We start from the raw sequence: 24,508 nt of genomic DNA, 5'->3' as shown, positions 1-24,508 counted from the left end.
GGTGCCCTCCAGTTAGAATTCCCCTATGCTGTTACCAAGATAACAAGTTGCGATCAAATATTTAGGTTCTTAACGACCAAAACATCTGGTTGGCATGACTTTGCCTATATGGGTCTCGCAACAATTTGAAGGATGCTATATTCTTCTTGGACTCTAATCTTGGGAACAGATTGTTTTTAGGATGTGAGAAAAAAAATGCCTTTGTTCCTTTTTCTCTTTCCCCCTAGACCAGGGGTAGGCAACCTTGGCTCTTTTATGACTCGTGGACTTCAACTCCCAGAATTCCTAAGCTGGCATGGCTCAGCTTGGAAACCTCTCAATTTCCCCTCAGTATGGCTGGCTCAGGAATTCTGGGAGTTGAAGTCCACGAGTCATAAAAGAGCCAAGGTTGCCTACCCCTGCCCTAGACTTTGCTATGAAGAATCAATAAAAACTTCCAGGAAAGAAATTAAGGCATATATTCTCAGTGTTCCTTTTTTTTTTTTATCCATTTTGCTCTTGGTCAGAGTCCAACTCCACCTCTCTTAATGTATTTAAATCTTCACAATCAGGTTCAGAATCCTATCATCTTCAGATCATTTCATCAATATTCTTCTTTCCAATTTCTAAAGGTATTTTCAAGGAGCGCATCTCTCTTTACCTCGCTCTGAATATGAAGTGCAGTGCAGTGCACCATTTGTTCATCCAGCCTCTGTTTACTCTATTTGGTTCTGGAGGTTGTTCCCCTTCACTTCGCAAACTTGTCTATGATGACATCTCTGCCCAAAGCACCCAAGTGCCATCTCTACTTTTGACCATCCCATAAACACAGTCATCAAGTCTGGCTCCAGTTCTTCAGGCGTTGCTGTGTCTTTCTCTCCTGCTGCTGCAGTCCTGTTTTTTCTTAGTTTGGTTCCAAGGCCTTTTTCTTTTCACCTAACCCCAAGCCAGGAAAACAACACACTATTCTATGTTTAAAATCAATATATTTAAATCTTTTATATTGTGTGTCATTGGGATGCAGAAAAGCCCCTTTTTGCAGTTTTTTTTTTAAAAAATACCTCCCAGACTCCTATTTTGGCTTTTAAAACAATTCCTTGCTCTTTAAAGGCTCGCACGTACGTCACTGGCTCAGCTCCCATTTGGCCACAATGCAAACACTTGCCTGCAGGAGATGCTTTAAAAGTTGCCTCCTCCACCTCCCCAAATCCCATTTATTTCTTAATTTGTGTCTTGCTCTTGTTGCTGGCAGCAGAATTTTGACCTGCTGCGACCGATCTTGGCCTGTATCTTTGTGTCTTATTAAGTATAAATCTCTACAATAAGGCTCTGCGAGCTTACCCAACCACGTTGGATAAGCTTAGAGAGACACTAACTGTTACAGAGACTGTATCTGTTTTTCTGTTGAACGCTTTAGAGCAATAAATGGCTGCTGTCAGCACTAGCTGCAAAGCAAAATGAAACCAAGGGGGAAATCTCAGGTTTCGGGGAGGAGGGAGGGAACCAATAAGACAACCTGTCCCAAAATGTTTTTGCCCAGTACCATCCTCTCGTTTTCACTTTTATGCTATTGCTCAGTGGCTTTCCAGATTTGCCAGATGGCATTTAAACAAAATTATGAATATCGTGTAATGGAGGTTTTATGAATTGACTTGGCCTTAGTAACTTGATGCAGGTGTTCTGCACAGAACTAAGTTGGATTTTTTTTTTCAGCATTTGTTAGTAGGGCAAAAAAAAAAAGGGGGGGTGTTTGTGGGCACTAAGCCATGTTTTCTGCCTCAGTAAATTTTGCATGGAATGCTGAGCTAACCACTTTATTCCCCTGATCCAAGATGGTCTGGTAATTGCAAGCTAGCACTGAGCTCCCCGCAGCCCAAGCCCACCTGAAGCCCTGGTTTGAACCCTTGGTCCGCCCCTAATACTGTTCATCATCCTGTTTTGTGTCACAACACCCTGCTACCTTGATTCACTCTTCGTCGTTGGCTAGGTTTTGGATTTATTACTTTCGAGGACGAACAATCAGTGGACCAGGCTGTCAACATGCATTTTCACGACATCATGGGCAAAAAAGTGTGTAGTTGTAGTTTTATTTTACCTTAAGACAAAGCTGAGTCTTGAGGCAACTAGCAATTTGGCTGGCGAATGGAAACTGGGTGGCAGAGTAGAGGGGATTAAAAAAATAATAATAATTTGGGTAAAACCACATTCAGAAACTCATTTTATAAGCTACTTCATTTTGTGTGCTTCAGCTGCCTATAGATTCTTTTGGAATGTTTTGTTTAAGAAGAATCATGGCAGACCAACTTCCATAAAAGCTAATATTTGAGTTCAAGCGTCCAATAAACCAGGGTTTATGGGTCAGAAAAAAAGTTCTATCTACTGATTCGCTTTTCTCTTGCATCTTCACACGGGATTTCCAGGGTTCATATCAAGCTGTGTGTGAGAGAGAACAAGCCAAATATGCAGCTAAATGGCTTATTGAATTGAAATTACCTCATTTGATCTGACCCAGCTTGCCCATCATACCATGCAATGCCAATAAAGGAGAATATTTGTAGCTCAGTATTGAAATTGGGGGGGGGGTCTTTGGTGCTCTCTGAGCTTGGTTGTTTTCTTGCAGACGTTTCATTGCTCAAACTAGGTAACCTCATCAGTGCTGGCAGGTTACCTAGTTTGAGCAATGAAACGTCTGCAAGAAAACAACCAAGCTCGGAGAGCATCAAAGACCCCTCATATCACGCAGGGCTTAGGGTTACATATTCTTCATTCCCAAGTACAGAATAGGAAGGAAATACTGAAAAACAGACATGCTTTGTCTGTTTGAGGTAAACACTTTGAATAAATTGACGTGAGAAAAGCTATGTGTCTGTAAACTTTTATTTTAATAGGTAAGAGCATTCTATTGAGTTACAGAATGCACTAGTTTTGGAGTCCTAATATGTTGGAGGCCATTGCGCTTGCTTGTCTAAATTCTAAGTTGTACCGTCATTACTGTTCACACATATTTTGTACCTTGAAAACTACAGAGTACAAAAAAGGGAATGGAAGTCAACCTTTATTTTCTGTTTGAAACGGCAGTGAAATCTCTATGTTGCCAAAGGCTCAGCTTCCCATTACTATTCCTTCAGATGTGTGTTCTTTGCTTCACATTCAAACTTGGGGTGGAGGGATTCAGGGGTGGGGAAGAGGAAGGGGGACTAAACTTAAGCAACCAACTGACAGAGCATCGTGAAGGAATGGTTGAAATTTAAAAAAAAAAAATGGGTCACTTACTGTGGGGCTTTGAAATGAATCCACATATTCTTTTAATAGTACTTTTTAACCACAATGCAGTTAAGTGACCTTTTGATTGTTGTTATCTTCATACTGTGTTGTCAGCACTTCTAAGAGGTTTGAAGGGTGAAAAGGTTTCTGCCTTCTCACTCTGATTGAAGGAACTCGCCTTTGAGCATGGCTTCGCTTTAGGAACCAAGCCAAAGGAAGAGTAACTAAGAAGTACAAGAGTGCAGCTTTGAGCTTTGTAGGAAAAGTCTGCTGAAAAGGGAACATCGAAGGCCCTTATACCAAACATAAATTATAAGCTGCTCAAAGTCTCCAGAAATGAAGCAGCAGCACATAGGTTGCAGTGATAAATATATGAAGCGCTTGCCGTTTTGCTGGATTGTGTCACCCAAACGACAAAGCCTTCAACTGGAATAGCTTTTCGGAAAATATTTCCTTATTGAAAAGCAGGGTATCCTATCCTCTTGATGCATTCTGGTTTGTGTTTTACAGCTATTGGATGATTTTTTTTTTCAAGTTTAAATTATTTCTTGTCAAAACCCATGAAATTTTTCTGGACCCTGGAAGCGTATTCTAGGATATGCTCGCTAATGCACGAGCAATCGATGCCATTTAAACAATTAGTGAAGTTTATTCCTAAGCAAGACCTGGAACTACTACTTCTTTGGTTTGGTGCTAATTAAATCCAGGAGTTGCTAACACTGGTCCGGTGAAGCCAGTAGAGCAGGGGTCCCCAACCCCCCCCCCGGTCCGTGGACCGGCACCGGTCCGCAGCATGTCAGCAAGCGGGCCGCACAAACAAGCAAAGCTCCATCCTCGGGATGCAGACAGTATTCAAAACCACCACCAGCCTCTGGTCAGTGGGAAAAACCTTTCTTCATGGCACTGGTCCCTGCTGCCCAAAAGGTTTGGGACCTCTTCAGTAGGACAACTCTTCAAAATGTCAGAGCAGCTCAGGCAAACCTCCAGGGCCTCCTGGACCAGTTTCAAAAGTGGCATCCTTCGTGGTCCCTCCTGGAGAAGCATCCTTACAAACTGGAGACAAAATCTCAAGTGGACCAGACCAAAGCGCAGGGACAGAGATTTAAGAGTGCATGCTAAACAAAGCAAAATAAAGTTCAGATGTCAAGGTTTTTGTTGGCTAGCGAAATGCAAATTGCTGACTTCTTGAGAAATCCCACCCTATTTTCCTCAGCCTTGAAACATTATTGGGGAAACTGCAGGACTTCAAATGTCCTAAAATCTTACTGGGAAATTTTTTTAGAATAATAAGCCATCTACAGGTAGTCGTCGACTTACGACCACAATTGAGCCCAAAACTCCTGTTGCTAAGCAAGACAGTTAAGTGAATTTTGCTCTATTTTACAATCTTTCTTGCCACAGTTGTTAAGTGAATCACTGCAACTGCTAAATTAGTAATATGCTTGTTAAGTGAATCTGGTTTTCCCTCTGTTTGTGAGAGGGTCGCAAATGTTGATCACAACCATCATATGAGTCAGTTACCAAGTGTCTGAATTTTGATCACGTGACCATGGGGATGCTACAACAGTTGTAAATGTGAAAAATGGTCCTAAGTCACTTTTTTTCACTGCTGTTGTAATTTTGAACAGTCACTAAGTGAACTGTTCTAAGTTGAAAACTCGTGAAAGCCAGTACCCTGCCCCACCTTCTTATACAGATGGTAACCAATCTGTTTTTGGAATATTAAACCATGGGAAGATTCAGGGCATTTGAAGGCAGGATTGATCTGCTCAGCATAGAAGAAGCACAGTCTAGAACACTAGACATGGTTTTATTTTAATTCTGCCGTTCATGGGCCAGGTTAATTCACAAGAGAATGTGATGGATTCTTGACTGTCTCCCCACAATAAGGCCCACTTAGCTTTAAGGAAGGCCCTGTGCCCATTTACCTAAACTCTTTGAAAGTAAAAATGCTTGAAATGTAGCTAGAGAGAACCAGGACTCTTAAGCCTGCTCTGTTTTCAGGTTCACTCATTGATGCAGAGCTAAATTCCTCCCATTAAATCTTGCAATTAGCTTTGTTGAGTGTGTTTGGATTAACCCCAGACAATTCTTCAGGACCTTTGCATTCAGCAAGGAAGTCATTTTATTTTACATAGGCCAAGCCCATTTTTAAGGCCCCACCGCACACGGGGTACCTTCCTTTTGGTCTTTCCTCCCCTTCTTTGCAAAGAATGTTTTTCCCATGACTGAACACAGTATGAAGGTTTTGCTTCTTATTGACTCAACTGTCCATTTTTTATTACCTGCATGTTTGTTTACTTTTTTTGTTAGATGTAATGTAAGGTTCTCTTATCACATCCATTCCTTCTGACATTGTTTGAGTTAATTGAGGTTCTTTAAGCGTTAGCCTGGGGAAGGTAAGTCTCTATCTTCCATTAGACTTTTAAATAATAATAATAATAAAAAAAAATCTTAAGATAAAAAGGATTTGAAACCAACAGACAAAATGAATACCATGTGTGTTTCTCAGGTATGACCAAAACTGAACAGCAATTTAATTGCGATAGATCTTAGCTATCAATTTAACTTCTTTTTTTCAACATTGTCCAGAACAATCCCTCCCCAAGGCCTGGCTAAAGCCTTAGTACCTCCTCCATAATGTTCTCTTCACCCTTGTTTATAACAACCGTTTTTGGCCTATCTTACTATCAAGATTTACATATGGAGAGTGAAAGCCCACTGAGGAGATGGTACTGCTGCTTTAAAATGAAAGTAAACAGAAGAGAAATCACGAATAGGCATAATTTATCCTAGCACTGTATGAAGTTAAGAATGGCTTACTCTTGTTATCCATTGTACCTGAGAAACATTGATTTAAATTAGCAGCCTTAAAATATAAGCTTGCAATACTTTTAAGTACTTAGCAATAAGTCATAACATGCTAAGATAAAGTTTTAAAGTGTAAAAGATAAGGGTGTGTGTGATGGGTAAAGGGGGGCAAGCTGTCTTTCTGCCTCCTAGGTCTGAACATTTGTCCCCTTTGTTTAGGTGGAGGTGAAGCGGGCCGAACCTCGTGATAGTAAGAGCCAGACTCCAGGGCCAACAGGCACCAGCCAATGGGGAAGCCGGATCATGCCAAGTGCTGCCAATGGCTGGGCAGGACAGCCCCCACCTACCTGGCAACAAGGATACGGACCTCAAGGTACCAGTTTTCCATTTGGTTTGGGGATGCTTAATGACTTCAGTCTGCCTTGACCTAGGCCCATTTGTGGGTTCACTCAAATCAGGATCAGGCTTACTTGAGGCCAGGCCCTGAATAACAATCTTGACGTTCCTGTCAGGATTATATATATGGTTTCTTGTACCACTTGATTATGCTATAATGCAAGACTTCTGTGATACTGGTGGGCAGCACAGATTCCTTACGGAGTATAGAAAGTCCTTGATTTATGTCTAATCACTTAGCAAGCATTTGAATTCACAACAGATCAGAAAATGGAGACTTGTGGCCCGGATCTGAAATTCGTACAGTGGGGCCCACTCCAGGGTCACATGACTGAACTTCAGGTGCCCAACAACACAGCCACATTTACAGTTTGCAGCATTCTAAGGTCACATTTGTGAGAGTTTTGCTGAAAATCATTTTGCTTAATCATTGGTTTGCTTAATGACTGTTGCATAAAATGTTATAAAATTAGATTGGTCATGTGACTGACCCACATTATGACCATCACAGCATACAACTGTAGTGGGCAAACTCCCATGTTGAGAACTATGTGTATTGGAAAACTTATGCCGCTGGTGTGAGACCCTACCAAGCTCTGCCTTTTCATTTGTTCCAAGGAAATTAAATCTTACTTTCTGAAAATGGACATCAGCCTATAAAATAGAGTCTCTCTCTTTAAATTTTGCACGAGGTGGGAAGCTTAAATCCCATTTTTATCCAAATCCAGTTTCATTACTCCATTGTGGACTTCTTAGTTTTGGGCATCTCCATTAAGGCTGCATCTTGGATTCCTGTAACATTTTCACCACTTTGATGTCCAAACATCTTCAGTGTAATTGTGTGTAATATTAGTAACTTTCCTAATAGAGAGTGTTAAACTTTGCAGAATGATAAAGTTTAATGAATTGATGAAACAGTTGTGGTAACTTGTTCTTGTTGTGTGTGTGTGTGTGTGTGTGTCATGTCTTTTCCTACTTCTCCTCCGTCTGCCTCAGGTATGTGGGTACCAGCTGGACAAGCACTTGGTAAGTATGTTCTGAGAGTTTTAAAAATGTGCATAGTCAGTATTGAAATTGTAATTATTCAGGTTCGGAGTTTTAGCAAAATCTTAACTCTGTGTGCATTTTTTGCCTTTGTTCTCCAATGATCTTTTTGAATCTGTTGTTTTGAAGCATTTGGGCCCTTTGAACAAGAATTCATAAGTTTCTTGAGCTGGGAGACAATCATTGTACCTTAGAACTTCTCATAGATAATCAAAGCTTGCGTGAGTGTGTTTGTATGTGTGTACATTTAATCATTTGTCAGATACTGGGAAGATCTGGAGGAGACAGGTAATCAATCACCCTTTCCTAGGTGGCCTAGTCCAGGGGTAGGCAACTTTGGCTCTTTTATGACTCATGGACTTCAACTCCCAGAATTCCTGAGCCAGCATAGCCAGCTTGGAAACCTCTCCCTTTCCCCTCAGCATAGCTGGCTCAGGAATTCTGGGAGTTGAAGTCCACGAGTCATAAAAGAGCCAAGGTTGCCTACCCCTGGACTAGTCCTTTTTTTCCCCACACGGTCTGTTTGTGCACAAAGAGGCTGTTCTTCAAATATCAAAAAAAGAAGATAGAATTGAGTATGGCCCTGTGAAAAACAGCTTAAACATCACAGTAGCCCTGCATAGAAGTTGTTCCATGTATGGAGAAAGAAACGGGATAATAGAGACTAATCTTACCCCGGTTTCCTTATGCACGGGGTTGGTGCACTGATATATTTTGTACTTAGAAATAAAATCTCCAGTTGCAGATTCTCCATGTGTAGGCTGTAATTCATCTCCACATAATTAGATTACTGGAATGCGCTCTACATGGGGCTGCCTTTGAAAATGACCTGGAAACTACCATTGGTACAAAATTCAGTGGCCAGGATGCTAGCAGGTGCGAGTCCCTACTGCAATAGAATTCCTCTGCTCCAGTTGCTCCCTTTGGTTACCACTACATCTCTGATACAAATTGCTGCATGGCTGCAAAGCCCCGCATGGCGTGGCCGCTAGATGCCTGCCGGAGGAAGCGGAATCTGCCCTAGCCCAGGTGTGCATGTGGGATGGGAAAGTTTAGGGCCCCGTCCCTGCATTAAATCAGGGGGATATAATACCAAGATATGATATTGATACTCCTCCTCTGTAGCAATTCCCAAGCTTTAGATCAAGCTGCTTTGGATCAAGCTGCTTTCGGAGCTACACCTTGCACCCTTCCTGTAGCTATTTCACAAGGCATCAAGACCATGAGAGCCAGTTTGGTCTAGTGGTTAAGGCTCTAGGCTAGAAGCCAAGAGACTGTGAGTTCTAGTCCCGCTTTAGGCATGAAAGTTGGCTGGGTGACTTTGGGCCAGGCACTCTCTCAGCCCAACACACCTCACAGGGTGGTTGCTGTGGGGATAACAGGAGGAAGAAAGAGCACTAGGTATGTTTGCCACCTTGAGGTATTTATAAAAAATAATAATAAAGGCAAGATAAATAAATATTGCTTAACTGGCCATTTGGTGTATGATTTGTCTTGACACATAATGGATAGACTGCTGTGTTATTGTTATTTATGTTTATTGCTGATTTTAGGCTTAACTAATTTCTGTATTTTTAATCTTAGTATAACAGACCAGTTCATATGAGCTTGATGGTAGATTAGCGGGGTAAAATAATTAAGAATTGAATAATTAAGAATTGCCTTTTGTTCTGGCGAGCCCTGTTTCCAACCTGAAGTTGGATATGACCTTCACACATTTTTTTTCTCCATTTTCAAAGCAAATAGAATTGTATCTGTGGCAGTTTTTAAAAATGGAGGCATTCTTTATCTAAGGTTGCTTTTTAAAAAAATAGTTTAAAAAGGAGTGTGGCGGACCATTTGGTGATCTGGCATTTGGAATGTTCTGGAAATCATTGGAATGATCTTTTACCAGACTACAAATTTTTGACTGCAGTTACCTTTGAGGTATCAGAGTGACCTGTTACCTGTTTTCAAAGAGCTGAACTGCATGTAATCAACTGTGATTAAAGCTACAGAAGAGAATTGGGGTCCTCATGAAATATTTTGTGAGAATACCTGGTGCCCATTGAACTCCTGGATACCAAAAAGCCAGAAGAGATTTCTCCCCACAGTAGATCATTCTGGCTTCTTCGGTATTGAAAAACACCAAACATTTGAGTGTCTGGTTTCTTCAGTTTGAATGTAAGAAATGGCAGTTGGAGAGAGACCATTTTAAATACTAAAATGTACTAGAACAGAGGTCCCCAATCTTTTGGGCACCAGGGACCTGTTCTGTGGAGAAAGGTTTTTCCACAGACCAGAGAGTGTGTGGTTTTGTGTGCTGCCTGCATCCCACAGATGAGGCTTTGCTTGTTTGTGCAGACCGGTTGCTGGCATGCCGCAGCCCGGTACCAATCCACGGACCTGGGGTTGGGGACCCTTGTACTAGAATGCAAGTGCTGCAGAACCAATTCCTAAGAAAGAAATCTTCATGCAGAAGCTAGTTATTCATGTCAGAAAATGATTTAAAATGGATTCTTTCCACAGTCTCAGTAGTTCAAATGCCTAATTCCACAGTTCCTCTTGACTTTAGCGCCTCCAGGTTTTGGAGAAATATGATGCCTAGTGCAATAGATTGGGAACACCCTTTTTGTTGGGGTTGGCTCATCTGTTAAATGCCTTTGATTTTCTCAACACACTTCTTACTGGCTCCAGGTGGGTATGGTCCCCCTCCACCAGGTAGAGGAGCGCCACCTCCACCGCCGCCTTTTACCTCGTACATTGTTTCGACACCTCCAGGAGGATTCCCACCCCCACAGGGTTTCGCACAGAGCTATGGCACCCCTCCACCTTTCAGTAAGTACTGCTTCCAGCTATACTTGTGTGTGACATTTTTAATCCCAGCTTTTAAAAAAGAGCTCATGGCACATATTTGGCACACCCCTAATTGTGAGGTAGGATAGGCTGAGAGTATGCAGACGTTGTGGGTATTTCATCACTCGAGGTTTTTAAGAAGAGACTGGGCAGTCACTTGTCTGAAATAATATAGGGGCTCCTGCTTGAGCAGGGGGCTGGATTAGAAGACCTCCAAGGTCCCTTCCAGCTCTATTCTGATTGATTGATTGATTGATTGATTGATTGATTGATTGAATTGAATTGAACCAGGCTTGGACTTGAGCCTAAGGCTTCATGTTTTAGACCAGTGGTGGCGAACCTATGGCACGTGTGCTAGAGGTGGCACTCGGAGTCTTCTCTGTGGGCACACACACTGTCGCCCCAGCCCTGCCTCCTCCCACGGCCCCCTCCTCACCAGCAGCCTCCCGGAGGAGAGTTGCCCTGGGGCATGGCTCACGCAAAGCAGCACAGCCAAGGACATGATAGCCGGGCAGTGGGGACTCCGCCCTTGCACCGCGTCGCGTCAAGTGATCTGTGGTGGGCCATGAAAATGGTGGGTGACCCAGTGGGCACGGTGGAACGTGGACGAGTGGGGGGCGGTTTTGGGGCACTCGGTCTCTAAAAGGTTCACCATCACTGGTTTTAGACTGATTCTATGTCCACTCACTGCAAATTCTATCAAACATTCTTTTCCTAGCTTTATTTCTTGATTTTAATTTGATGAGCAGTGTCATAGCCTAGAGGTGGAGCTGTCACCTCACAATCAGGAAGCTGTGAGTTCAATTCTAGGTAGCAACAGATATATATATATATATCTCTGAGCCCAAAAATAAAATATTTGCTGTGAACTCTGTGTAGGCGTCAGGAAGGGCATCCTGCCAGTAAACTCTCAGCTCCATTCAGTCGCCCTGATTCCACCTTGATGCAAGGAATTACAGAAAAAAAAAATCCGTGATTTTAATATGAGGGTTGGTGTCTTTCTATATATATATATATATATATTGCCAGATGGCATTTCCCTTTGTTTCCCTGGCATTTACTTCAAGTCAGTAAAAGTGGAGAACTTTTAACGTGAGCTTTACGGTAAAAACGTACCTGGTTTCTGTTCCTCTCTTTAGGCTTTGGGTATGGTGCCCCACCTCCTCCACCTGAGCAGTTTGCTCCTGCCGGTGTTCCTCCACCGCCTGCCACCCCTGGGGCAACACCACTCGCTTTCCCTCCGCCTCCCCCACCATCTCAGCCAACTCAGGACATGAACAAGCCTCCAGCTGCCCAACCAGATTTCCCCTATACCCAGTTTGGTAAGTGACTGTTACAAGAGCTGGGGCTCTTCCTCCAGGCCCCAGCTTTTCGCTGCTGCTTGTCTTTCTTTCTGCTACCTTTCATTTTGTTTGTAGTAATATTGCTGGAAAATAGAATTAGGGGGCTGTATGTGCGTCACGTTGGCAAAGGATCTCCATATACCTTTTGTCACTGTGATATGCCAATTTTGAAAGTTGGCCAGCTTTAGAAACTTTAGCATCATCGTTTGTCAAGGTAAATGATCTCTGGGACTAGTAGAGAATAATATTTGCGATTTAAAGTTGTAGCTATTGTTGCTGCCTTGAGGAATAGTGGTCTAGTACGGTGGCAGAATAACAGAGTTGGAAGGGACCTTGGAGGTCTTCTAGTCCAACCTCCTGCGCAGGTCCAGCGGCAGTGGTTTTGAATCTAGGCCAATGTGAATTTGTCTCTTAAGTAACAAGTTCCATCTTTCCTGGCTGGCCTAAGGGGTACTTTAAAAATCATCAGCAAGAAATTGAGTTTGGAAAAAATAAGTTGTACAGTGCATAAGTATATAATTGTTTATGGAAATGTTTAGCTGCAAAATTGTATTTTGTATACACGAATACACAATCTTTTCAGGAAGATACTTGCAATGTTCAACAGTCAAAACTGGATGAAGCTATAGATGTTATATTTTGAATTAATATTCTTGTTTAGTAACCTGAGCACTGTTTTTTAGTTGATTAATTCTAACAAGTCCTAATATTTTAACAGATATTCCATAAAGATTCTTCTCTTGCCTTCTTAGAACCAGGCCGACTTCCTTCTGGGATTGCAGGGATTCCATCTACTTACGAAAAAAAAAATCCACCCATCTAGCAGAGATTATTTTATAATAAAGGCTAAGGCTATGTTAGAAGCAAGATACACATAGTCCTCGATTTACGACAGCATTTGGGACCAGAATTTCTGTTGCTAAGCAATGCAGTCATAAAGTGCAGTCACTTAGCAACAGCAATCCCTGCAGTCCCAGTTGCCATCATTAACTGAATCCCACAGTTGTCAGGTGAGGCAATTTCCTGATGGTTTCTCACAACCAAGTCAGTGGAGAAGCCAGCAGGAATTTGCAAGTCCCAGGTGGCTTGTAGGCAGGTAAATAGATGCTGAGTTGGGAAGAGTTGTCAGGGGGTACATAAAGTGAGGGTGCACAGGGATGTGTGAGGTATGGTGAGGGTGCATGGAAGAGGGAAGGAGGGGCAGTGGGTTACAAGGTAGGTACAGCAAAGCTTGGGGAGCAGAATGGGACAACTCTCCACAGTCAACTCTTCATGGCCAACTTGCTTCGGCCAACTCACTTTGGGACAACTCACCGCAGAACAATTCCATAATTCAATTTAATTATTTAAAATGATTTTAAAAAATATTTCAATTTTTGTCATTCACATTTCATTTTGTTCCTTCTTTTGTATCCTTCCTTGAATGATTCAATTCCATCATTTCTTTGATATTAGTGTAACTCTTGTCCTTCGGCGTGTTGTCCCTTGACAAGTTGGCCATGGCAAATTGTCATAGACCCCTCAAGTGTTCAGGAGTGCAAAAGTACCAGGGGCAACCGCAGAAGGGCTGAGGAAGGGTGCATGTGTGGGGAAGACTTACCCCATTGTCTTGGTGAACTTCTCTGCCAGTGTCCCCATTGACTTTCTGGGGAGACCAGAAAGGGTCGCAAACAGTGATCCTGTGATCATGGGGTGCTACAGCTGTTTGTAAATACAATCTGGTTGCCAGGTGTCTAGATTGCAATCATGTAAGTGCAGGAGTGCTTGGACGATTGAAACGCAGAGGTCCTGTCATAACAACCATTCCTTTAGTGCCGTTATAATTTCAAACGGTCGCTGAACAAATAGTCGTAACTTGAGGACTATCTGTAAAGCTTTTATTAGCTGGCTGTGAAATATTCATCACTGTATCTCCATAGGTCAGCTAGTTACAGTTGAACTAATCCAGCCCTGAATGTAATTCCATTCCCCCCCCCCCCCCCCGCTATATAGTCTTGCAGTTTTACACACGCAGATCCTCCAGAGCTCATTTTCTTGATGAACCAGTTTTTCTTTCTTTGCCTTGATGACACAATTGAAAGACACGGTGCTCCCCATTTTTAGGTTTCTGGGGGAAATCAAGAAAACTCCTGCAATAATTGTCATTTTCTTCTTTTTTTTTTCTTCCTTAAGCATTCTTCCTGAATGTTATTTCCATATTCCTCAATATGGCATTTCTAGTATAAGGAGTCTTAAAATCTCCTTTAACTTTACCATAACATAGAAAACCATGTCATCCAAACCTCCGGTAATGCTCTTCCAATTCTAAAATTCTTTTATTTCTCAGCAAAACCTACTCTTTCACCTAAACTAAGTTGTAGGGTGCGAAATAAAATTTCGAATCAGGCAATCCCAGTCCTTTGCATCCTGAAGTAGTATTTCATATTTAATCCATTTTTCTCCTCTTGCCATACAAATTTAAAAATATCTTTCTGCCTTTGTTTAAATAGATATACTTTGGGGGAAAAAATCATCCTTAGCAAAATATTCACTCCAGTGACAATTTCTTCCACCTTAATATGTCCTTCTTAATTTTACTCCATCTCGTAACATAATTCTGATATAACATAAATTTCAGATTAGTCATAACGATAGCCAAGTTTTTCAATTTTTTCTCAATCTTAAAACCATCATTTTCCCCATCATTTCCATTTGCTTTTGGATGCTTATATTCATTAATATCTTCATCTTTTGTTCTAATTTTAATGATAGCTATTAAAGTTAAAAGAGTGTTATTGTGCTGTTTGAAGAGATTTTTCTTTTATCAGATGGCTTAAAAATCTTTTGACTTTGAGTAGAGGGAGGCAAAGATGAATGAATGTTTGGAATGAAAAAAAAGAAAAGATGAAGGAAGGAAGCATTCTTCATTTGAGCATTGTCTGGAAGTGCCTTATTGAAATTTGAAATTGTCTGCACATAACAGATGGTGCATGTGGAATTCCTATTTTGACATCTACTTTTATGTCAGATCAAAGCAGTAAAAATATACACTCCTTAAATATTCTACTGGGCAGATTCTTATATTAGGGAAATTATCTAGTGTTTTTCAGTTACATCAGGGGTCCCTAACCCTCGGTCTGTGGACCAGCAGTGGTCCACAGGCTGTTGGTAACCGGTCTACCCAAGCAGAGGGCGAGTGCACAAAGCTTCATTTGTGCCTGCATAGGACCTAAGTGCACATTCACAGGATCTAGGTGGCACGCATGAAATCACCCCCTCCCCCCACCAGTCCATGGAGCCAGTAAGGTTGGGAACCATTGAGTGACACTCAAGGAATATCGTTGAGGGGCAGATGCTAACTGAATAGTTTTGATAACCACACTTAATATCTCAAGTTACGTTGCATAATCCTTAGGTCATCCTTGCCAGAATTAAATTTAAGAGGACAGAATTTAAAAAAGTCAAGACTAAGGGAGCTGATATTTGTCATATTCTAACAAGTTCATATTAACACACAGCCACCCCTTTTATAACTTATGTGGAATACTTTCTTAATATTTTGACCTGAGTTTTGCATAAAATCTTATCCTCCGATTAAGTCACTTAATTTTTCAAGAGAGGAACCTGAGAGAATGAAAGACAGGGAGAAACATAGAGAGATTATGAGTCTCATTATATTCTTTAATATAACTCTGGTATACTTCCTCCAACCCAAAAAAAAATTATAGATCTCAGTATAGCAAAGTATTCTATGAAATATATATATCCAGAACTCGATAAGACCACTACCGAACTTAACAGCTCAGTAAAAGTTACGCATTTAAGACTAAATAATACTGTTTTTACAAAGTTCTTTTTCATGTATATGTCTCACAGATACTTAAGCAATATAACCAAGGGGTTTTTTTTCTTCCTGTTTTGCATGTTATCATTTAAAATACACAGCTGTTCTAAGATACTTGCAGTAGTGGGGGGGGGGTCTGTAGTTAATGGCTAAAAAAAAGACTCTGGCACTAGACCTTTCAGCACAAATCTCAAATGCAAGAGTGATGCTAAGCTTGCATTATGGGTAAGTCTTCCTTGCCACCTTTCCAAGAGAATTGTAGCTTTTGTGCAGGGCTCTCTTGGGGGTTTAGTCACCCTGGTTTCCATTTTTTACCAGGGCTGGGTACCTATTCTCAAGAACCTTCAGGCTTCGGGCCAATACTTTGTTTTCACACTTATGGTCAGGCTGAGAAGTGAGTTACCGTAGGTAGGTGGAGCCTATTTACACCAAATCCTCTTACTTGTAATCTCTTGTGGGGAAGGGGTGGGTGGGTGGGAGGACAGATTAACCTTTTTTTTTCATTGCAGGGGTGTAATCTCTTTCCATGTATGGAGAGGGTAAGGCATTCTTTCCCCTGAAGAATTCTTTCAAGGAGTCACTGATCTCACCCAAGCTTGTTTTGCTACCATAAATAGTTTGGATTACTTAACCTGATATCAAAAAATCTACTGTGTTTCACACAGTGTTGTGTGCACATCTGCTCTAGGGGTTTAGGTGTGGTAACAACCTCCCGCTCTTGTTATGTACCCTTTTGAAAATTGGCTAAAGAGGATTTTCTCTTGTGGGGGTGGGTGAAATATCGAGGTTTGTGGATGGAAGAGAACACCTCAATTTTTAGAAAAATGTTATTGATGATAATGAGTTGGGATCACAGATTTACCAATTTGGATGTGTGTGTGTGGAAGGAACAACCGTAGATAGACACTCACTCTTCCTACATTTAAGTTTGGTTGCAAGGGGGAAAAAAAAGTTCATTTAAAATAATTATGTGCTTTTACATGACCTGTAATAATCTCATCTTCATTTTGGGGCACAGTCCAGATTTTTTTTTTCTTAGAATAAACAAGTCCAGTTTAATGTGCAAGAAATTAATGATAAAAGTGCAGTGGAGAACCTGCATTTGATGTAGAGTTATGCGTCTCAGTAAATTAGGCTCATGGGTTTAGTACGAAATTTGCAAACCCGATTGAGCCAAAAACATGCTGAAGATGGAAAAAAAAATAGCAGAAGAGGGAGAAGTAATACGGGTAGTTTTTGACTTACAACAGTTCACTTAGTGATAGTTAGAAGTTACAACAGCCCTGAAAAAAGTGACTTATGACCATTTTGCACATTTATGACCATTGCAGCATCCCATGGTCATGTGATTTGCATTTGGATGCTTGTCAAGTGACATTTATGACAGTTGCAGTGTCCCCCGGGTCACGTGATCCCCTTTTGCGACCTGAGAAGGAAAGTCAATGGGGGAAGCCAGATTCACTTAACAACTGTGTTACTAATTTAAGAACTGCAGTGATTCACTTCACAACTGTGGCAAGAAAGGTGAAATGGGGCAAAATTTACTTAACAAATATCTCACTTAGCAACAGAAGCTTTGGGCTCCATTGTGGTTGTAAGTCAAGGACTACCTGTAATCATCAGAAATCGTTTTGCAAAAACCTAATCAGGTACTCTTAAGACTCTGACAAATTAAACTTTCATTTTAAAAGATTAAACTTTAATCTTTTCTTACCCTCTGGCAAAGTCAGTTACTCAAGACTCACATTACAGGGCCTGTTTGGTGCAGTAAAGCGATCAAGTTACAAATCAAGAGAGTTCTAAATCCTACCTTAGGTACAAGGACAGCTGGTTGACTTTGGTTGATCCTTTCAGCCCTAGCAGGAAGATGCAAGGAAAAAATCACTTCCCCAAAACCTTGCCAGGAAAAAAAAACCTTCAGGAATTTGTTCAGGCAGTCACCAGGAACCAAAAACTGATTTGAAGACACCCACAAGTGTGGGGGGGAGGGGGAAGTCTCACAATAACTAGCAGAAAAAAATTCTAGATACCTTTTTCATTGGCAATCATGCACTGAAAAAATGAGATTTTTCTAGAAATGGATACGTCTTCGACCTTACATTAAATATCAGGGATACCACAATCTATTAGTTTACCATTAGTAAATTGCCAATGCCTTAAACAAGAGGGTAGATTTTAGATCAGGGGTCTTCCAACTTGGCCCTTTTATGACTTGTGGACTTCAATTCTCAGAATTCCTCAGCCAAGCACGCTGGCTGAGGACTTCTGGGAGTCGAAGTCCACAAGTCTTAAATAAAAGGGCCAAGTTTGAAGACTCCTGTTTTAGATCCTCTTCTTTCTCTTCCCCCCTCCCAATTTTTATTTTTGGTAGCCTTGGTTAAACAGGTTTCTCCCACCTGAGAAACAAGCTTAGTACAATCAAATCAGTCACCTGAGTGACCCAATTTACGACTGTCACGACATATGACCATGATAAGCAGGCTGCATTAAGGTTGTAAGTCAAGGACTACGTGTAATGTGTAACTGGAGAAGTGAACTGCATATAAAATCAATTAATGAAAATGCCCAGTTCTTGGAGTGATGGAGAGAGATCTAAAGGTGTTTTTTTTATTATTCATTTTGTTAAAATGATGCAAAAGGCTAGCACTGTAGTGCAGCACCTCTGAATACATTCAGAAATGATCAGATGAAAGTTTTTGAGAGATATTCGGTAGGTTTGAAGGCTAGTTGCATTCAAGAAGGAACATTGTGCAAATATAAAACTACAAGAAAATATCTTGGCTCCTATAGCCTAATATTTCTACCTCTTTGATGATCAAAGAGGATTTGATAGTTTAGAGAAGGAGCTACAGTGACGCTCTTGTTTATTTCAAGATATTGAAATGCCTCTTTTCTCTGAACTTTCTTAGTCATGGAGGCAAATTACAAATTTCAGTTTGCAAGGAGTGCTCTTCGGGTAGAAATATTTGAAAGAAAGAAGAAAAAAAAGCAAAATCTGAAAAGGTTATTCCAGTTGTGTCAGTTGTGCAAGCTTCCACATAAACCGTCTGTATGCTTTAACTTTAGAAAGGTGCACAAAAACACACTCCTCCCCTTACATCAAACAAGAAAATTGATATTCCTATTCATGGATTAAAGTGGAAAGGAAGGCACTGGAAAAAAAAATCTGTTCAATTGACAATCTTTGCAAAATCTGTGCAACCTGAGCAATTGTGGAAGCAGGATGCTAATAGCTGGAGTAGGACCATAAAGTTAGTATGATACCTACATCCAGAAGGTCGCAGGATCAGCCCCCGGCACCTCCTGTTGAGCAGCATCAGAAAGGAAATGAGGAGAAAGACGTTCCTGAAATTCCAAAAGCCAAATCCCGGGGCTAGCAGGGATAGGCTGGAGGGGGCTGGATGGACCAATGTTCAGATTTGGTACAGGTAATCCTCGACTTACAACAGTTTGTTGCTTGAAGTTACAAAAGTACTGAAAAAAGTGACTTACGACCATTTTTCACACTTATGACCGTTGTAGCATTCCCCGTGGTCATGTGATTTACATTCGGATGCTGGAGAACGTGACTCACTTTTATCCCGAAGTTGTGTGATCCCCTTTTGTGACCTTCTGACAAGCAAAGTCAGTGGGGAAACCCGATTCACTTAACAACCTTGTTACTAATTTAACAACTGCAAGGATCCGCTTGACAAATGTGGCAAAAAAGGGTCATAAAATGGAGCAAAGCTCACTTAACAAATTTCTCACGTAGCAACATACATTTTGGCTCAACTGTGGTTGTAAGTCGAGGAGTACTTGTATAATGCAACTCCCTCTATTGGAATTTGCATCCCTGCTTGCTCCTCAATGTCTTCTCTTTTATAATTTTTCTTTTTTTTAAAGTTGGGTGGGATTTTCAGGAAAAAGATCTGCCTACAGTCAAATAACAAGCAGCCCAATTTCTATTTCTGTTGGCAGGTTAGGTCAGAACAGTTTTGTCTAGAAGTCTTATTTGCAAAGTAAATCCAGCTGCACCCGCGCTAACATCTTGGGGTGATTTGCTGTTTTTTTTTTCCACTTACAAAGAACCTTGGAATACGACTAGGCAGTTACCCAGATGTGACCGAGAAGTAACATGGCTGTGGAAAGCGCAAAATTGGTGGGAAAGTGTTCCTTTTCCATCCCATTTTCCCTACTCTTCCATACTAAAGAACCGATCTATTCACAGATCCAAAACTGCAAAGTACTATTAATTAATTAACACAGTGCTATTGTTAGGAAGAGTATACCCATCTCAAGATTAGATTGGCCCTAACCCTTCCGACTTTTTAGAAAGCCTTGAAAACTCACATTTGTTCCTGGATATAGGAGTGGAAGGATTGGGGCTATGAGCTAGTCATTTTGAATTATTATAGATTGGTGTCTTCCTTTGGTGATCTTTAAATATATGCTGGGTTTTTAAAAATGTCACGTATGTTATATGCGGCTAAGTCACCCAGAATCTATCTAGAAAAATGAGAGGCCATATAAATTGCATATAGGTAGTCCTCGACTTACAATCATTTTAGTGACTGTTTGAGGTTACAACGGCACTGACAAGAGTGGCTTATGGCCGTTGTTCACACTTATGACTGTTGCAGGACCTCCATGGTCACATGGTCAAAGTTCAGACACTTGGCAACTGGCTTGTATTTGTGACGTTTGCAATATCCTGGGGGCTCACGCGATTCCCTTTTGCGACCGTCTGACAAGCAAATCCAGATTCACTTAACAACCGTGTTACTAACTAAACAGCTGCAGCGATTCACTTAGCAGTTGTGGCAAGAAAGGTGGTCAAATGGGGGCAAAACTCACTTGACAACTGTCTCACTTAGCAACAGAAATGTTGGCTTCAATTGTGATCGTAAGTCGAGGAGCACCTGTAAAACAAAACTTAAGAGGAAGTCGCTCTGCAACGCCAGCAACGCCCAACCCTGTTAGTACGACTGGCAGTTAGAAGAGTTGGTGGGAACTGTGATCTGGAGCTCACCAGGTGTTGCCTTCCTTTGGCCTAGAGCAGTGGTGGCGAACCTATGGCATGCGTGCCAGAGGTGGCACTCGGAGCCCTCTCTGTGGGCACGCGCATCATGCCCCGGAGATGGCAACTGCCCGTTAACTTGCCGAGGTCCCACGTGGGCGGATGCATCCCAGCACCCCTGTGCTTGCTGGCCTTTATGTGCGGGGGCCGATGGTGTCAGGCAGCAGCCGCTCCGGCCCCTGCCTCGCCTTGCCCTTTGACATGGCACCCTCACCCTGCAGAACCAGCCTCCCACCCGCCAGAGACCCCTGGATCTCCCCCAATCACGCCCGGCTCCCACAGGCGTCCCTCCCCAGGAGCAACATCGAGCTGGCCACGCCCACCCATCTGCCATGACCACTGTAGCCACGCCCACCCGGGACCCGGCAATACATAAGTGGGTTTTGGGTTGAAGTTTGGGCCCTCGGTCTCTAAAAGGTTCGCCATCACTGGCCTAGAGTTGTATTATTCTGGTTTACTCTAGGCGTCAATTGCTGTCTGTTAGCAGGATTCCATCTCTTGTGTTTTCATCAACCCTCTCCTTTTATTTTCTTCCTTCCTTCCTTCCAGGATATGGACAAGACTTGAGTGGCTTTGGACAAGGCTTTGCCGACCCCAGCCAACAGCCCCCCTCCTATGGAGGCCCTTCAGTACCACCCTCCAGTGGGCCGCCCGCGGGGGGCAGTGGTTTTGGCCGTGGACAGAACCATAACGTTCAAGGTTTTCACCCCTACCGACGCTAGCGTGCCCACCTAGAAATCAGGGAGTTCTGTCCAGAGCAGGATATCTGGTATCAGCTGAAACCCAGGAAGGCCAGACTTATGAACTTGTGACAATCACCTACTTTACCAGAGGGGGGGGAGGGGGGGAAACCACAAATGTAACATCTTTTGGAGGGGTGTTGGGGGAGGAAGAGGAGGCAGCTTTTGAAAGCAAAGTTGTCAGTGGTGTTTGGACTGCATTTTTTTTTAAGAAAAAAAAAAGTCTTTTCTTTAACCCATCAGCACAAATAAAGAGTGTCACTGGTTCAAACTACAGGGTTTTAAAAAATGTCTTCAGCTTTAATTAAAAAAAAAAATCTTCAGGTTTCTTTATTTTTGTTGAAAATTTATTATTATTTTTTTTTCCTGAGCCTTTTGTTTTACCATATATTGTAAACTTTATGTTCAAAGAAGAAGAAAAATATATACATTTACAGATTGTGAGATTTTTAAAGAGAAATTTTCTACTATGTATGCAGGCTTATTTTTTAATTTAAAAGAGAAAAAAAAAAACAGGGTTTCCATTAGCACTGCTTAGAGGGTGGAGTTTTGAACCTCCTTTTGTTTAAAGTGGTTGGTCCAGAAACTGGGAGTTATTTTAAAAAGAAAAAAGAAAAAAAAAGTGGGAGGCGGAAATAGGAAAGGGATTTAAGTATGTCCGTTTGTCATTTTGTTACTGGTTTTGGATCTGACATAACAGTCCAGGAACAAGAGTTGTTTGAAAAGGGGGCACCGTGTCACTTCTTGAAGCACAGCATTTCAATTGAGGCTTCATGTTCTTAAAAAAAAAAAATTCTTTGGGGATATGAATTTCTTTAAGGGGGTTAATGGAAGCCTTGCGAAGATGTAGATTTCCCTCAGGCAAAAAAAAAAAAAAAAAAATGGGGGTGCATTTTGCACTAACCAGCGATTACCCCTGGTTTGAATAAAGAAAAGTACATTTGGATTAGAAATGCAAACTTGTCTCCACTTTTTTCTTTTTAAAAAAAAAAAATGCTTGAATTTCTCGTAGGACCTTCTAAGCCGCAAGTTACTTTTGGGGTTGACCCAGGTAGTCCTTAACTTACAATAGTTCATTTAGTGACCGTTCAAAGTTACAACGGCACTGAAAAATGTGGCTTACGACCATTTTTCACAGTTATGACCCATGATGATGTGATCAAAATTCAGTGGCTTGGCAACTGGTTTCATATTTACGACCGTTGCTGTGCCCCAAGGTCATGTGGTCCCCTTTTTGTGACCTCTTGACAAACAAAGTCAAGATTCATTTAACAACTGTCTTACTAACTTAACAGCTGCAGTGATTCTTTTTACAACTGTGGCAAGGAAGCTTGTAAAATGGGGCAAGACTCACTTAAATGTCTCAGTTAGCAACAGAAATTTTGGGCTCAATTGTGGTCGTAAGTCGAGGACTACCTGGTATTGGTGGCCAAGAGCCATTTTCATATTTCCTCTGTTCTGCCACTTGATAGATTGTGCTGTATGATTCTTTGAAGCTCACATGCTGCCTCTCAGCTACTTACCCAAAATGATTCCTGCTTAGTGCTGCACACAAAAGAACAAAACACAACCAGAGAAACTTGGGATCAGAAAAGAGTATTTCCGATATCCCAAAAGTTCTTCAGGCTTGAGGCCACATAACAACTTTTAAATCCACCAATTCTTAACTTTTTCAAAATACAGCCACTTCTCCCATAAGTGTGAAATGGCCCTCATTGCTGACTCCATCTTGTTTCTGATAAAACACAAAGAGAGTGCTCGGATTCCCCTTTTCATGCAGTCATAGCATGTCAATAAGCAGGACATAATTGGCTTGTGTTGCAATGTTAAAATGATTTGCTGTAGGGGAGAAAATTCCAAATTTATCAATAGGACCTGCAGGTAGATGCGCTGGTGTCTGTCTGTGCAAACTTAATGGGTTATTATTTGTATATTGTCCAATTCCAAGAACTGGCAAATTTACATTGTCAAAATATCAATTACTCCAAAGGGACAAAGCCACCAACTTTATCTAATGTCCCTAATCCAAAGTATGTTATTACAGATTTAAAAATCTGTGAAACAGCCTTATCTTAACCATCTACTAACCACTAGGAAGGGGAGCATCAACTGAACCTCAGCTACTCCAAAAGGATTGTCTCTAGCTATTCCCCTAAGCCTGGAAGTTAAGCTATAAAGGGCCCCCTTGTATAGTTATCACCTATTGGCAGTCAGTGCAGTCCTCACACAACTAGTGTTATTTATTTACCCTCCAGCATGTAAGCAGTTGCATTTTGTTCCGTTTGCAGTTTCTGGATAGTCGCTCTACCCCAGAAGAGCACTGAAAGTGTCAGCTCTTTTTGCCCAGGTGTCTCATTCCAGGAAGAGTCCACCTGCCCACGTACCACACCTGTGAAAGTAGAACTTCCAAGTCACAATGTTCAGATAGTCCTCGACTTAAAACACTTAGTTTAGTGACTGTTCAAAGATACAAGCACTGAAAAAAGTGCACAATCATTGCAGCATCCCCATGGTCACGTGATCAAAATTCAGATGGTTGGCAACTGATTCATATTTATGATGGCTGCACTGTCCTGGGGTCATGTGATCCCCTTTTGCTACCTTCTGACATTCAAAGTCAATGGTGAAGCCAGATTCACTTAGCAACTGTGTTACCAACTTTAACAACTGCAGTGATTCATTTAATAACTGGCAAGAAAAGTCATAAAATTGGGCAAAACTCATACTTAACAACTCTTGCTTAGCAACTGAAATTTTGGATTCGGTTATGGTCATAAGTTGAGGACTACTCGTATTTCTCCAGGCAGCGTGCCACCCCATTCAGAGTCACAGCCGGAGCCGAAAGTGTGAATTCAGCTACTTCTTCCCAATCCAATGCATTGACAGAACTTCCATTGCATCAGTAACTCAACATAGGGTGGAGCTATATCAGTGTTTCTCAACCTTGACAATTTTAAGGCATGTGGACTTCAACTCCCAGAATTCCACAGCTAGCAATGCTGGCTGTGGAATTCTGGGAGTTGAAGTCCACATGCTTTAAAATTGTCAAGATTGAGAAACACTAATGTCAGCAATACACCAAGATCATATCCTAAATCAACAGTTGGACTGGTTTCATGCAGATTTTGAAATACTAGGGAAAATAAACTGCAATTATCTGGTTGATTTACCCATCAAGGGCAACTTCCGTTTCAGGAAGTGGAAATGCTGTAGC

The 24,508-nt window shown here is 41.6% G+C and overlaps 1 protein-coding gene across 3 annotated transcripts in view; it reads left to right on the top strand.

Annotated features, from left to right (window-relative positions):
• Window positions 1–22,248, top strand: part of DAZAP1 (DAZ associated protein 1) — a 71,189-nt gene extending 48,941 nt beyond the window's left edge. Inside the window, exons 7-13 of one of the 3 annotated variants that reach the window (XM_039349498.1) lie at window positions 1,967–2,049; window positions 6,274–6,427; window positions 7,447–7,476; window positions 10,171–10,311; window positions 11,469–11,651; window positions 15,814–15,903; window positions 21,104–21,240. In XM_039349498.1, coding sequence (XP_039205432.1) covers window positions 1,967–2,049; window positions 6,274–6,427; window positions 7,447–7,476; window positions 10,171–10,311; window positions 11,469–11,651; window positions 15,814–15,893 — 671 coding nt within the window. In that variant the 3' untranslated portion in view covers window positions 15,894–15,903; window positions 21,104–21,240. Of the gene's footprint in view, window positions 1–1,966; window positions 2,050–6,273; window positions 6,428–7,446; window positions 7,477–10,170; window positions 10,312–11,468; window positions 11,652–15,813; window positions 15,904–21,103 lie in introns of all 3 variants that reach the window. The other 2 variants (XM_039349497.1, XM_039349499.1) reach the window with 2 other exon arrangements.
• The last annotated feature ends 2,260 nt before the right edge of the window (window positions 22,249–24,508 follow it).

The sequence above is a fragment of the Crotalus tigris genome, unplaced genomic scaffold (assembly GCF_016545835.1).
Source record: "Crotalus tigris isolate CLP2741 ecotype Arizona unplaced genomic scaffold, ASM1654583v1 scf7180000018278.843604, whole genome shotgun sequence".
Taxonomy (NCBI): Eukaryota; Metazoa; Chordata; class Lepidosauria; order Squamata; family Viperidae; genus Crotalus; species Crotalus tigris.
Note: the sequence above shows the minus strand (reverse complement) of the source record. Positions and strands in the feature narration are given on the sequence as shown.